General features: G+C 45.2%; 6 protein-coding genes across 7 annotated transcripts; 3 read left to right on the top strand and 3 right to left on the bottom strand.

The window, feature by feature from the left end:
• The first annotated feature begins 23 nt into the window (after positions 1 to 23).
• LOC136193164 (Golgi pH regulator-like) lies at positions 24 to 1521 on the top strand. The gene has a single exon (XM_065981986.1). The coding sequence runs from the start codon at positions 34 to 36 to the stop codon at positions 1483 to 1485; it is 1452 nt and encodes a 483-aa protein (XP_065838058.1). The 5' UTR covers positions 24 to 33; the 3' UTR covers positions 1486 to 1521.
• On the bottom strand, positions 1333 to 5375 carry LOC136193160 (cilia- and flagella-associated protein 69-like). Its single transcript, XM_065981981.1, has 24 exons — positions 5287 to 5375; positions 5196 to 5237; positions 4967 to 5142; positions 4836 to 4912; positions 4613 to 4779; positions 4495 to 4567; positions 4278 to 4446; positions 4159 to 4221; positions 4032 to 4092; positions 3935 to 3977; positions 3844 to 3887; positions 3714 to 3791; positions 3554 to 3661; positions 3273 to 3498; positions 3117 to 3220; positions 2948 to 3066; positions 2813 to 2894; positions 2695 to 2760; positions 2295 to 2636; positions 2046 to 2243; positions 1911 to 1997; positions 1782 to 1855; positions 1683 to 1719; positions 1333 to 1635 (listed from the first exon to the last, which is right to left on the bottom strand). The coding sequence occupies exons 1-24, from the start codon at positions 5338 to 5340 to the stop codon at positions 1522 to 1524; spliced, it is 2604 nt and encodes an 867-aa protein (XP_065838053.1). The 5' UTR covers positions 5341 to 5375; the 3' UTR covers positions 1333 to 1521.
• An 18-nt stretch (positions 5376 to 5393) lies between these two features.
• LOC136193162 (rap1 GTPase-GDP dissociation stimulator 1-like) lies at positions 5394 to 7872 on the top strand. Its single transcript, XM_065981983.1, has 11 exons — positions 5394 to 5647; positions 5692 to 5820; positions 5880 to 6032; positions 6082 to 6207; positions 6265 to 6408; positions 6463 to 6594; positions 6657 to 6788; positions 6841 to 6969; positions 7017 to 7160; positions 7219 to 7647; positions 7704 to 7872. The coding sequence occupies exons 1-11, from the start codon at positions 5452 to 5454 to the stop codon at positions 7778 to 7780; spliced, it is 1791 nt and encodes a 596-aa protein (XP_065838055.1). The 5' UTR covers positions 5394 to 5451; the 3' UTR covers positions 7781 to 7872.
• On the bottom strand, positions 7860 to 9847 carry LOC136193170 (mitochondrial genome maintenance exonuclease 1-like). 2 transcript variants are annotated; one of them, XM_065982000.1, is made up of 6 exons: positions 9472 to 9847; positions 9223 to 9401; positions 9028 to 9160; positions 8618 to 8962; positions 8419 to 8509; positions 7860 to 8364 (listed from the first exon to the last, which is right to left on the bottom strand). In XM_065982000.1, exons 1-4 carry the CDS (start codon positions 9814 to 9816, stop codon positions 8804 to 8806), a joined length of 816 nt encoding a protein of 271 aa, XP_065838072.1. In that variant the 5' UTR covers positions 9817 to 9847; the 3' UTR covers positions 7860 to 8364; positions 8419 to 8509; positions 8618 to 8803. The 2 variants fall into 2 exon arrangements, with proteins under 2 accessions (XP_065838072.1, XP_065838071.1); XM_065981999.1 differs by having other exon boundaries at positions 8419 to 8962.
• On the top strand, positions 9818 to 11389 carry LOC136193169 (dnaJ homolog subfamily B member 13-like). The gene is made up of 9 exons (XM_065981998.1): positions 9818 to 9963; positions 10020 to 10123; positions 10181 to 10252; positions 10312 to 10395; positions 10457 to 10626; positions 10683 to 10815; positions 10872 to 10966; positions 11020 to 11096; positions 11150 to 11389. Exons 1-9 carry the CDS (start codon positions 9896 to 9898, stop codon positions 11298 to 11300), a joined length of 954 nt encoding a protein of 317 aa, XP_065838070.1. The 5' UTR covers positions 9818 to 9895; the 3' UTR covers positions 11301 to 11389.
• Positions 11209 to 12926, bottom strand: LOC136193168 (uncharacterized). The gene is made up of 5 exons (XM_065981997.1): positions 12824 to 12926; positions 12321 to 12767; positions 11854 to 12267; positions 11607 to 11795; positions 11209 to 11554 (listed from the first exon to the last, which is right to left on the bottom strand). Exons 1-5 carry the CDS (start codon positions 12879 to 12881, stop codon positions 11403 to 11405), a joined length of 1260 nt encoding a protein of 419 aa, XP_065838069.1. The 5' UTR covers positions 12882 to 12926; the 3' UTR covers positions 11209 to 11402.
• Between the last annotated feature and the right edge of the window lie 9 nt (positions 12927 to 12935).

The raw sequence follows: 12935 nt of genomic DNA, 5'->3' as shown, positions 1-12935 counted from the left end.
ACGACGCGCGTTAGCTAAAGAAATACGTGGATTATGGCGGCGGCGGAGGCAATGGGCGACGGCAGCTCGGGCAGCTTAGGAATAGACACGCTGTTCGTCGTCGTATCTCAACTCGTCTTTTTCGGCTTCGGCTGGCTCTTTTTCCGTCGAAAACTCTTCAAGGACTACGAAGTGCAACAAGTCGTCGTCCAATTGGCGTTTTCCTTTACCTTCTGCCTTTCGTGCACCATGTTCGAATTGATCATATTCGAAATCGTCGGCATACTCGATCCGTCGTCGCGTTATTTTCACTGGAAATTGTGTCTCTACGTATCCCTCTTTACACTCGTCGTCCTTCTTCCGCTCTACATCTCCTTTCTCAGCATCAACATCCGATGGGGAGGCGACGCCTCTTTTTGGGGATCGTCGTCGTCAAGACGACGTCGAAATGGCACGATGATCGCATCGTTTCTCATCTGGCTTATCTTCGTCTATCTGTTCTGGAAGACGGGCGATCAATTTCCCCTACTCAGTCCCCAACACGGCATCTTTTCTATTGAGCAATTGATTAGTCGTGTCGGCGTGATCGGCGTCACCGTCATGGCCGTCTTGTCCGGTTTCGGTGCCGTCAACTGCCCCTACACGTACATGTCCTACTTCATGCGTCACGTAACCGACGCCGACGTTCACAACATGGAACGACGTATGAATCAGACGCTCGAGATGATTCTTAGTAAGAAAAAGCGTTTGGCGTCGATTCGGCACGCAAATAAGGCTGGCGGTAACGGGACGACAGCGAGTGGAATTGGGCGCGTTTGGAGCGTCTTGAGCAGCACAGTCGCATCTTCCAAAGACTCAGACACGTCTCTTCTTCAGAACGACATCAATGCCTATGAGGAATTGAGTCGTCAATTGTTTTTGGAGCTCGTCGACTTGCATGCGATGCGCGATCGCATGGTCTACTCTCGGACGCTCCAGGGTAAATATTTCAATTTCGTTGGGCACTTCTTCTCGCTCTATTGCGTTTATAAAATCTTCATTTGCTCGATTAATATCATTTTCGATCGCGTCGGCAAAACGGATCCGGTCACGCGCGGAATTGAGATCACTGTCACTTACATGGGATTTGAATTTGACGTCAAATTTTGGTCGCAGCACATATCATTTTTTCTCGTCGGCGTCATCATTTTGACGTCGATTCGAGGACTTCTCATCACTCTGACGAAATTCTTCTACGCCATATCGAGTAGCAAATCTTCGAATATCATCGTTCTGATGTTGGCTGAAATTATGGGAATGTACTTCGTCTCGTCTGTTCTTCTCATGCGAATGAACATGCCGGAGCAATATCGACAGATCATCACACTCGTTCTCGGCGATTTGGAGTTCAGTTTTTATCATCGTTGGTTCGACGTCATATTTCTCGTCAGCGCCCTAAGTAGTATAGGATTTTTGTACCTAGCCCATAAGCAGACTCCTGGAAAAGATTTTGATGAACAGTACTGACGAGATCATTATAAGACATTCCTGCATTGAGTTTAATCATACCGTAACTAGTTCTCTTTTTCTTGTCCCTCCTTCTTCCTTCCTTTCGCCTACTGCTGGCAATGGAGGCACAATGCTCGTTTTCACGGAAACCTGTCGTCCGCTGAACGTCTAAGATTCAAGTAAAAGGTACATAGTGCCAGTGGCAAAAAACGTACTGTCGTCTTTAGAGATACTTGATGTGTTGCGTGAGTCCTAGTTGAATCAACGACACGTGTTTGCTTCTGCTGCATGGCCTATACTTCTATTTATCGTACCGTTTTTTGTGTGGGTGAGTTTCTCTGCCCGATTTGGACGCTAGAATAACCTCGAGTTGATCCTCTCTCGCTTTCTAATATGACCCGGGATGAGAGAGAAATCTAAGAGAAGAAGACTATTCTGCTTACCAATAGGGCAGACATGTCAGAGGTTCTTTCGAGAAATTGCATCCAATCATCCGACGCCTTGTCTGACATTTCGTGGCTTTTCTTTATCTGAAAAAGAGACGTCGTGAAATTTGTACGCACGGATGTTTTGAGCACCTTTGTGTAGTAGATCCTTTCTTCGTCGTCAATAGCGAGGCTCCTTTGGCTCAGAACGGTTTTCTGTTTTTCGATTAGCTGCTCAGTCTTGTTTCTCGTCCACTGTTTAATTTCTTCGATGCACTCCTTATCAAACGGCGTAACGTCGACACCCTCTTCGTTCAATTCTCTATCAATTTCCAACCAAATCTCACCCACCTTACAAGTACATTGTGACCCACGCCTGACTAACTTTTAGATGCGTGTTACCTTCAAATTCATAAATTCTTTCGCAAGTTCCAGAGTAATACGATCTTCTATAGAAAGGCGAGCGTTTTGATCGTCACCAAAACCAATTTTAGAGAAAAGAGCCCAAATTTTTGCTCTCATGTTGCCAACGACGTCAACAATAGCGAGACTGCCGACTTTCTGTTGGCTCAATTCCGGTTGAAAAGATTGGCCTCTGAGCGGATTCGCGACGTCGCTTAGAACACCGTCGCAAGTCCGAGCCATTCCTAGAGCCTTCTCTTCTTCTTTCCATAGGCGAAGTAATAGCTGATATACATTGGTTGTGCCGGTACAACCACGCCAAGTCAATACGTGACTAAGAGACTATGTATGTGACAGAGTTGTCAATAAGAGAATCTATATATTCATTATGAAAGCGCACTTTTGGATTTTCACACAAGTCGAGTACGCATCCCAAGACAAGGCTTTGCATGTTGTTTGAGCAAAACTTGAGAAATCACAAAAAATTAATAAGTTAATTAAATGATGAGAAAATTTACTTCGAGTAGATCAAGTAAGAGAAAGATTCCTTCGTATTCTAGAAAGGCGTCTTCGGTCAGTGAAGATCCAACAACGCAGCACCTAAAGAAAATATTCACCAGAAGAAAAAGGAATTGACTTGTTCAATTTTTTACCAGCACACATCAATGGTTGCCAGAACGAGACGGTAGTGACCCAAGCCGGAATCAAACCATTGTAACGGCACTTTGACAAAGGGTACGAGAGCTTCGACCCCGTTCATTCCAAATAATTCCTGTTTTGAGAAGATAGATGTGGAGTGTAAGGATATACGATACGACGTGCCTTTCTATGTAGATCATTATCGCACAAGTGTGACAATATGAGCAAGAGGCTTGTAGTAATGTCGACATCGATAGCAGACGAAACGGCGGAACGAGAAAGAATGTCTTTCCCAAATAACGATCAAGAAAAAGTGACGCAAACGTCTAATCAACTTACAAACGAATTGCTCTATTGCTCCTTGATCGCTGAGCTCTCCGATTATAGTCTCGTCTCGAAGAGCGACGACGCTCAGCAAAACGTGAAGACTCAGTTTGATCTGAGACTTCCATCGCTCTTCCTTGGAAGCGGCCCATTCGAGAAGGAGAAGAAGACGAGTGCTGCCCTGACAAGTAACGTACGTTTCTTTGCACGTACGACAAAGAGAAGAGAGACAAGAGAGAGCCTAAATAAAGAGAGAATCCAGGGATTGCGGTTCTTTGCATTCTGATTTTTTTTACAAGCAATTGGAGTTCTTCGAATTGAGCCGGCGTCCATTGATCGCTTGCCTTATTGTTGGGCTTGACGAAGGAGAAAAGCGAGAGAAGAACAAAATGATCGCGCATCACCTAAACAAAGATTTTGAATATTTGATATGTTTTTTTGTAGTTTCTGTCTTACGTGGAGTGCAGCTGCGTTTTCTCTAAATGTCACCATTAGGCTCATCATCAGTTTCTTGAATTCAAAGTCTTCGTGACACTATATTATGACTATGAGCGCGTTGCTATCGCGTTGTGTCACTGCACCGTACCGATGTCAGTTTGAGATTCCGAGAAATAGGATTCATTGTTTTAGCTGTAGAATACAATTAGGATTTCTGTGACAATAGTTTACTGATTTACTTTCTGTAAAAGTTGAAGCCAGAAGAGCCACAAAACCCGTTTCCTAATAGAAACACCATTATTTCTATAAAGACAAGATGAAGAGCATGCAACTGACAACAAACGGGGCCTCGTCGCAAAACGAAGACACGTAATGAGCAATCACAGCAACATCGTTTCTATAGAAAAAATACAAATTGCAAAGAAACCTCTCTCGTTATATAATATATCTCGTTTATTAACACCTTGACCCTTTTTCGGATTGACTTCTTGCATGCACTAAGGCGCGAAAAGAGTCACAAATACACCTAGAGTAAGAGAGTTTCCTTTATTCGAATACTCTAGTCTATTGATAGTATAATACCTGATACAAGTGAAAGAGGAGAGCTGGGATGCAACCACCTGCTTATTGCCACTATATTCAAACAAATTCCACAACGTATCGACAGCGAGAGCCGAGTGCTTCTTCTCTTTCAATAGCAGACACACAGTTCTAGCTCCATTATTTGAAAGAATTTGATCACAATTACGTACTAATGAACTAAAGTCAGGGAGCAGGCAGAAGAAGAAGAGTTTCTCACCTGAAACAGAAAGAACTTTCAAAGTCTTGAGTATGTCACCTGTGACGTTCATATCAGTCGTCTTTTCTAAACACTAAAAGACGACGTGTATTTCATATAACAAAATTTACCCCTGTACCCTAATCAAAGCTTCAGCCACTCGACTCTCTTCGATTATTTGAACGTTGAAAGCAAACGTTGTTCTTTGTTCACTTCCAGTCGAAGGTACATTGTTGAAAATTTTTCGAATGGCTATGGCAACACTTTGATGTACGAAAACACAGACGGAATGAAGCAGCAAATTTCCTTTGAATAAGAACGAGTCTCAGGCTGCGGTCCATGCAGTGAAAAAATGAACATACCAATTTCTATCAATACCCCAACTGTTTCGCTCTTGTACAGAAGCTCATCAGACGCTTTATCCCGTACAAAAGTTTTCCTTTTTAACAGTTAAAATTTAATTAATTATTAATTAACGGAGGACTCCTCCCACCCGCAAATTTGGACGATCTTTTGTATATAGTTGTCATAGAGACGATCGGTTCCGGTGGCGGAGGCGGCGGCCCGAATTAGTTTGCCAAGAGCGAGTGTCTCTCGCACGTGAAAACCACTTTCGTTACGAGCGATTAGTTTGTCGAGTGCTCGGTAGTGTCTCTCCGCCATATCGCACTATATAAAATTGCTATATTCGGGCAGGAGTTTCATTTGTTTATAAATTGTACCGAGTGACGGCTTGTGAGAAGACGAAGCACTCGATCGACGTTCTAGAGACGCGTTTGCCTCCGCTAAGGTGCAATGGTGTTGTCTACTTACTAGTAGGTCGTGGCTGCTGCGGTCGTTCCAGTCTTTTTCCTCCGCTACGGCCATGTTTTGGTCACCAGGCGTATCTAAGGTTTTGATGTGACGTCACGCCAATTACAGTAGCGCACTGCCTCAATCCGGTAATCTCTGGTGGAGCCTCCGCGCTGTGCTGTTTTTATGGAGGACGAGTTCTTAGAGCTAGAAGGAAACGTGGACGAGCTTCTAGATTCGATGACCGCTGCCTGCAAAGGCGGAGAACTCGACTCTGAAAAATTCGTTCCACTTCGCGTAGTGGAAACGTGCTCGAGATTATTGAAAGAGAGAAAGTCTGTTACAAAAGTAGCCGCACTGTTAGCAGAATTGGCTAAAAATGGTAAAGCCATCAGGTTTCAATTTAATCTTTCGTCGATTAATTAGAGGACTTGCGAATTCCTGTGTGCAAAACTGGAGCAATTTTTCATCTCGTTTCGTTTTTGAATCCCGAGAGTAATGTTGACACTCTTACAAATTGTTTGAGATCAATAGCAAATCTCTGCTTTGATTGTGGTACAAGAGCAAATTTTTTTCAAGCGGCAGTAAGAAAGTGTTTTTGGTTTTTTTTCTAGATGAAAGCAGAAGTGCTGTCTTGCGAGAAAAAGGCCACGTGTCTCTGTGCAAAACCTTTTTTCACTTTCTGCATCAGTTTGTTGACTTGGAGAAGAAAGATGATCTAATGCGAATTTTTGCCGGAACCATTTTAAATTTATCAAACGATAATGGTGGTTTATTGAAATAGAATTTTTTTCCTAATTAGTTGTCGCCTTGCAGACGAAATGGCCACGGCCTTGTGCGAAGCAGGCGCTCTGTCTCATGTAGTTGAAGCTCTAAATTGTTGCCAAAGCGAATCAAGTCAACTGACACTTCTCGATGCTCTCGGAAGTCTCACGGAAACAAGTGCTAAAATATTGATTCCAGGTCACGGTGGCTATAATGATGTTGTGTCCATTGCAGAAGACGCGAAAGAGGCATTGCTCAAATGTGACAAATTATCCGTCTTTCAAACGTTCGTGACTAATATTCTTGCTTCGGCGCAATCGGCCAGCAAAGAGTTACAACTCAAGGCCAGTGAAAAGCTCTACGATTTAGCCGATGAAGGTACACCTTATGTAATAGATGTCATTCGATATATAAGGTATTTTCTTTGTAAAGATGACGATTGGAAGAGAAAAATTGGAGAGAAAATGGAGCTGGTGAGTGGCTTGGCACGAGTGGTAGAAGAACACAAAGATGAAGACGTTCGGTCGAGAACGGGTCAACTGCTTAGTCTTATACTCACCGAAGGTTTATCGATTAATCAGTTGATCAATGTACAATGATGAATGGGGCATTGTTTTGCACAATAGATGAGTGCATGAGTCGATTGTTCGACGGTGGCAAAGGAATGCTTGTGGATCGTGCCATTGTTTGGCTGAAAAGCGACGACGCTCGACTCGAAAAATGCGCGGCAATGATTATGGGCAACTTTTCCAGAAAAGGTTTCAAACTAATGAGGCGTTATAAGCAGACGTTCATTAGCTAATGAATTAGATGACAATTGTCTCATTCTGTCTGAGATGGATATTCCGCAGAAATTGATTTGTTTAGCAAAGCGAAAACCGGGCGACAAGGGAGTCCAATTTGCAGCTCTATCGGCGCTGAGAAACCTATCGCTTCCAGGTCACAAGTTTCATGCCTAATTAATTATTTAAACTTGGTCTCTCTAGCGACTCTAAAGCCCAAACTCATTTCGTGGGGACTCGTTGAGCTCGTCTGCTCGCAACTAGAAATGAGTGACGGAGAAGGTGGAAGCTACTTGGCAGTGCATTTCAAAGCGCTGGCAATTCTTCGTCTCCTCCTTTCTCCTCCTGGTCAGATCCATGCATTTCTCCCCGGCCTCGGCTTTTTCTAAGACTGTGAATTATATAGAGAAAAAAGCGGCGTTGCTCATCCTAAACAACTCGACGGTTCGAAGGCGAATTGTCGAGTTGAGCGGCTGCTCGATTCACGCCGGAGTCCAAGCGGAATCGTCTCGTCTCATCGCAGCCCTCGTCAAAATCTGTGGTCGCGGCGACGATGAAACAAATCTACAAGTGCTTCGGCGTTTCGTTGACGAAGAAAAGGGCTCCACGCCAGCCATCGTCTTTCTCATCAACTCGTCTCATCCAGTGATGATAAACGAGGGCCTGATTGCTCTCAGTTTGCTCGTCGCTCTCGCGGGGCCTCGCGGCGTATGGGAAAGCGATCGCCAACTCAAACCTGTAGTCGAAAGAGCAATTCAAATTGCCGGCGATTGCGAGATCGTTTCCCAAATTCGAAAGAACGCTCTGACGTTTTTGGACGCCTTTCGAGAATCGGGTTCGCGTGCCAGCTAGGCTGCGCGAAAAAAGTAATTTCTTTCTTTTTGTCTTTAGCGATCGACGAGACGACGTTCGAAAGCCTAAGAACAGATATCGAAAAGACGACCACGTCAAGTTCAAACTTGAAGTGACAGTTCCGTCCTAAGCGCTCTTTTTCATACCACACGCGATCACCTTTATGATGATAATCGATGACTGGTAACAGGTCACTTCGCTTAGGTAATGTTTTCCATCACTGTACCTTCGTGGCTTTAACTATACATCAATGCTATGCGACCAAATTGAACGTTCCAGCTGTTCTTCTACTGACTGACTACACTTTAGTAGTACAACTTCTCGGTCATCCAATTCACGCAGCCTGCCAAGTAACCCGAGCGGCAGGCTTTGCGAGAGGAGATATTCCAGTTGGTATTTTGCTCTTTTTCAGCTTCGCGTCGGTAGACTTGGTAGAAACGCATGCAAACCTGCGTCGCCTTGTCCTTTTCTAACGGTTTCGACGTCCTTCCGAGCTTCTTTTGCTCGATGCACGACCTTTGCTTGAATTTCTTCGCATCCGATCTACCTTGACGTCTGCATTGGTCCTTTTTGATGAGCAATTGGACATTTTTCTTGCTGCGTTCATCCGTTCCCGGCGGTCCAGACTCGATAAATTGAGCTCTTCCCGTTCGAAATTCGAGAGACTTGCGCAGTTCACACGACGCATCGAACGAAGAGTCTAGAAAGAACTCGACGTCGAAAAGCTCAAAAACAAAAAAAAACGAACGCTTACTTGTTTCTCCATCAGTTGGCGCTGTAGTTGCAGTCGAAGAAATCCGGTTAGATAGAACAAACCGAGCAACAAGCACTAACGCCAAAATAATCTACGCGCAGAAAAAAGTCCATAAGGACTCTTACGTCAGGCCCTCCCCTCCCCAATGAGAACTGTCAAGCTAGTGGCAGAAGATGATAAGAAGAACTGATGGACTTACCTTGATACAAACGCCGCGTGATGACAACAAACCCATGGGAATGAACGTGCGATGAGCGGAAAGAGCGCGAGGAGAGACAATAAACACGCTTCGTTGACCACGTGAGAGAAGTGGACAAAGGCCAATTGTCATATATGGAAAGGCGTGTTCACATAGACAAAATTATTTAGAGCATTCTTCCTTATTTTATTGGGTGACAGGAGAGGCGGAAGCGTTCACCTTCCTATAGTCGTCTAATCGCCGAAGCCAATCGTCCCAGAACGCCTCGCACACGCCAAGCGGCATCCAATGGACATGAGCCGGATCACCGTTACCATAAGCGACGACAACTAGAGCTTGATCGACCTAAAAGTAAAAACAAACAAGCTCCCGCGCCGACTGGTCCCTCTTCTCTATCGAAATAAACTCACTTTAAAAGGATAGTTTGCGTCAACGTTCACAGCCCCTGCATAGGCGGCCGCTTGAATGGGAAAATCAAAGCAGTGAGCAAGTGTAGGACGAGCTCGATCCGACGTCTTCCATTCGATGAGACAAGGTCGATTCCTTTTCGGAAAACGTCCACTTCCCTTCCCCCCACCCCCTAGCTCCCTCCCTGGGGGACTCACCTATACATAGCGATGCAATCAAACGTTCCGGCGTAATGCAAATGGGAGTGAACGGCCGTCGATTCGAGAGCTAATGGACGATTAAGAAGATCCAAAACGGGTTCAACGCTTTTCCAAAACGGGTTAACGGACGACGAAGTGACGTCAATTGAACCGGTTAGGAAAAACGATTCCATCGTCTTAATTAACGCAAAAAGACAACTTTTTAAACGCCAATTAGTCGATTAATTAATTAATTTAATTAATCACTTTGTGCAAAGCGACGCCTCGATTGAGCGTATCCTGGTGAAGTTTTTTCAGGCCGGCGTCGCCCAATTCTTTTCGTTTTTCGCGTTTCCATCGCCACAGGACGAATCGATTCGAAGGCGACATCGTTTGACGGAGTATCGACGTCACGCTCGGATAGACGTGATCCACGTGATCGGCTTTGTACCAACGTTCGTCATCGTCGCGTGTCGTTTTCCGTAATCGAACGGATATGGGATCCTTCAGACGTTCCAGGGCCTCTTTTTCCACCGATCCCAACGTTCTGTCGCCGCAGAACGTACTGTTCGCTGCTTTCCATCGCCACAATGCACGAGCACCACGAAACATGCGCGCGCGCTTCTCGATATGATCGATCGATATTCGGGTTCTCGCGTTGCGCGGGACAACGGCGATAGACAAAAAAAGGATGGGAAGGGACTATTACGACGTCTTAGCTTTGACGCAAAGTGCTCGACACGACGACGTACAGCGATCGTGAGTAGAAAATGAACTAAAATCGACATGGCGCGACGCGCTTTTGCTTTTCTCAGCTATCGAACGCTCTCTCTCAAATATCACCCCGACAAAAACCAATCTCGAGACGCCGTCGAAAAGTTTAGAGACATATCTGAGGCCTACGACGTGCTGAGCGATTGTAAGAGATAGATACGTCTCATAATTCCGGACGAAAACGACGTCGTTCGTTTTTCAGCCAAAAAGCGAGCCGTTTACGACCAATTTGGCGAAGAAGGTCTTAAAAATGGAGTTCCTACGGCCGAACCGGGTCAGTCCTACTGATAAATCGACTCGAATCGATTTTTGCAAATGAGATGAATTCTCAAGGCGGATTTACGGGAGTTTACACTTTCCATGGAGATCCCCAACGAACATTTAAGGAATTTTTCGGTTCAGAAAACCCGTTCAACGGTGCACGAATATTTTTCTAGCATCAAAATCGAGCGTTTTTACGTTTCTCATATTTTTTCAGAACTTTTTACGGACGGCGATTCAGTGATGTCATCGGGAGCTGGAGCGAAATTTGGTGGGATTATGGGTCGAGCACGACCGAAGCAGGATCCGCCCGTTGAAAAGGAATTGTGGCTTTCATTGGATGAAGTCTATAGCGGATGTACGAAGAAACTGAAAATATCCAGACGGGTACAGTGCATAGATCAATTGATATCGTCTTCGTTCAACTATAGATTACACTTTAGGTTCTAAATGACGATGGTCATACGTCAAGTGTAAAGAATAAAATACTTTCTATTACTGTAAAGCCAGGATGGGAAGAGGGAACGCGCATTCTTTTTCCAAAAGAAGGAGACCAAGAGCCAAACAATATACCAGGTTTGTGCTATATTTTTATTTATTTTCAAAATGCCTGTACCTCTTTGGTGAGATAGCTGACATCGTCTTCGTTGTAAAAGACAAGCCACATCCTCATTTCAAAAGAACTGGATGTGATCTTCACTACACAGCACAAGTTACTCTAGTACAGGTAAAAGGATATACTCTAAATCCCCCTCCAGTTGCTCACACCCCAAGTACTAGGCTTTAACTGGATGCATTATTGAAATTGGAACGCTTGACGATCGAGTCATCAGTATTCCAATCAATGAGATAGTTAGGTAAAAGACTTACGTAGTAAATAGTAGGCGTTTACTCAAGTAAGATTTTCCAGACCCGGGTTCCAGAAGGTTGTCATTGGCGAGGGAATGCCCAACGCAAAGAACGCCGAAATGCGAGGCAATCTCGTCCTTCATTTTGACATCGTTTTTCCAGCGACACTGACTCCTCAACAAAAACAGACAATTAAGCAAGTGCTCGGGTAGATAAGATAAACGCGTGCACGTGAAAACACGGACAACTATAACTATGCCTGTATCTTTCTATATACGTATGTATCACGCGAACCCCAAAAGTCTGTTTCAGCTCTAGGCCTCCTCGTCCAATTGCCCGTAGACTATTTGACTTGAATCTCCACTGAGAGAACGTTTCCTGGAGCGGATAGTGAGAACGACGATGACGACGATGATCGTGACTATGAACACTGCTCCCCCAACCGTGCTTCCAATAATAATGGCATCTAGGCAGATTATAGTTCATGTGACGTGCAAAAACAACGGTGGCTGCATTACCTGTATGATCGGAGTTTGAATTTTCCGTTGGACTAGCTTGGGGGACTGGATAGAACTTCAACATGCCCGAGCATTTTTGTTTTATTCTCTCATATAAAGTGTCATCGTCACTCGTGGGCATTTCCATTTTTGCGGACCAGAGCAGATTGATGCACATGCTATAATCATCTACAGCAAAATCAGAAACAGCTAAAAAACAAAAACATATACCTAGTAGAACACCCTTTAGGAGTACACCCCCCCTTACGCTTTTCTGTTGTACCAGTGCACGTTCTCATTTCCTGTTCAAAGTGTCGCAACCTATGTTCTTGCTTCAATTGGAAGTGAGGTTGAAACAGCTGAAGAAGCGTTATTCCATAGACAGTATTGAGACTCTGATCAACGCATTTGTCTGTCGCCGAATTGCTCTTCCCAAGCCATCCAACCACACTGTGCTTAAGTTTTTCCAACGCTGAATCTCCTCCGTTCATTGGAGGTGACATCGTTGAGTCCCCCATTGGAGGGAATATTGTTGAGCTGCCGCCGCCGCCGCCGCCGCCGCCGCCGCCGCCACCGCCAAAGTTAAAGACACTAAGCCATTTTGCGAGAGCGTCGCTAAAAGACGTCGTTTCGTAGTCGTAGTCGTGATAGTCCGTGAATTGGGACGGTATGACATCCGTTTCTGAAGTCAAAAGATTTGATCGGATATAGAGAAAAGGAAATAAAAGAGCGAACCGATCGTTGCGCACGACGACGTATCGACGGGAATGGTTTCTCGTTTGAAAAGCGAATAGCGCGTCCAATGACCGAGGCTATGGAACCAGATGCCTACGGAAAGCGTAACGCCGCCGGCTGAAGCGCGTTTCGCTTCGACGTTTAGGTACGGATCACCGAGGAAGAATGTAATTTGCGTTGGGAGTCCGTTGATCGGTATGCGCTGTTCGCCTTCGAACGTACGCGTCTCGCTCACCCCGTATGCCGGAATTTTTACGGAAAGAACGACTCGCACGGGGCGCGTGCACTTCTCCAAGGCGATCGAGTACGTGATCGCTTTCTGGAGCGTGCACGTCACTTTCGTGCAGTCGGTGTTCGTCGAACAATCGTGCCCGAACCCCGAAACGCCGTCCATGAAACGACGACACGCGAGCGACTGGCTCGACGGCGTAGGAGTCGTCTTTCTCGCTGCCCCCACCAACACGACCTTTAGTCGACACAAACGTTGAAGTTTAGAAGCCTACCGGAATACGTAGAGAAGAAGGCAAAGGCAAAGGCAAAGAGAAACACTCGTCCCGACATCGTTCCCTGGTACGTCTCTAGCTCTATATACGGCTCTGACGTACACTTGACGGT

The sequence above is a fragment of the Oscarella lobularis genome, chromosome 11, assembly GCF_947507565.1.
Source record: "Oscarella lobularis chromosome 11, ooOscLobu1.1, whole genome shotgun sequence".
NCBI lineage: Eukaryota > Metazoa > Porifera > Homoscleromorpha > Homosclerophorida > Oscarellidae > Oscarella > Oscarella lobularis.
The sequence above is the reverse complement of the archived record's forward strand: the minus strand, read 5'-3'. Positions and strand labels throughout refer to the sequence as shown.

Excerpts from the sequence above, each read along its gene's own strand:
- LOC136193160 (XM_065981981.1), bottom strand. The coding sequence starts at position 5,340 with ATGGCCGTAGCGGAGGAAAAAGACTGGAACGACCGCAGCAGCCACGAC. Across the intron at positions 4,780-4,835 it reads TGGGGTATTGATAGAAATTG|GAAATTTGCTGCTTCATTCC; the intron begins GTATGTTCATTT and ends TCTTATTCAAAG. Across the intron at positions 3,978-4,031 it reads GCGACGAGGCCCCGTTTGTT|GAAACGGGTTTTGTGGCTCT; the intron begins GTCAGTTGCATG and ends TGTTTCTATTAG.
- LOC136193162 (XM_065981983.1), top strand. The coding sequence starts at position 5,452 with ATGGAGGACGAGTTCTTAGAGCTAGAAGGAAACGTGGACGAGCTTCTA. Across the intron at positions 6,033-6,081 it reads AAATTTATCAAACGATAATG|ACGAAATGGCCACGGCCTTG; the intron begins GTGGTTTATTGA and ends GTCGCCTTGCAG. Across the intron at positions 6,409-6,462 it reads CTACGATTTAGCCGATGAAG|ATGACGATTGGAAGAGAAAA; the intron begins GTACACCTTATG and ends TTCTTTGTAAAG.
- LOC136193169 (XM_065981998.1), top strand. The coding sequence starts at position 9,896 with ATGGGAAGGGACTATTACGACGTCTTAGCTTTGACGCAAAGTGCTCGA. Across the intron at positions 10,967-11,019 it reads CACAAGTTACTCTAGTACAG|GCTTTAACTGGATGCATTAT; the intron begins GTAAAAGGATAT and ends CCCAAGTACTAG. Across the intron at positions 11,097-11,149 it reads CCAATCAATGAGATAGTTAG|ACCCGGGTTCCAGAAGGTTG; the intron begins GTAAAAGACTTA and ends AAGATTTTCCAG.
- LOC136193164 (XM_065981986.1), top strand. The coding sequence starts at position 34 with ATGGCGGCGGCGGAGGCAATGGGCGACGGCAGCTCGGGCAGCTTAGGA.
- LOC136193168 (XM_065981997.1), bottom strand. The coding sequence starts at position 12,881 with ATGTCGGGACGAGTGTTTCTCTTTGCCTTTGCCTTTGCCTTCTTCTCT. Across the intron at positions 12,768-12,823 it reads CTTCTTCTCTACGTATTCCG|CGAGAAAGACGACTCCTACG; the intron begins GTAGGCTTCTAA and ends TGGTGGGGGCAG. Across the intron at positions 11,796-11,853 it reads CACTGGTACAACAGAAAAGC|CTGTTTCTGATTTTGCTGTA; the intron begins GTAAGGGGGGGT and ends TTTGTTTTTTAG.
- LOC136193170 (XM_065981999.1), bottom strand. The coding sequence starts at position 9,816 with ATGTTTCGTGGTGCTCGTGCATTGTGGCGATGGAAAGCAGCGAACAGT. Across the intron at positions 9,161-9,222 it reads GATTGCATCGCTATGTATAG|GAATCGACCTTGTCTCATCG; the intron begins GTGAGTCCCCCA and ends TTTTCCGAAAAG. Across the intron at positions 8,963-9,027 it reads ACGCAAACTATCCTTTTAAA|GTCGATCAAGCTCTAGTTGT; the intron begins GTGAGTTTATTT and ends TTTTACTTTTAG.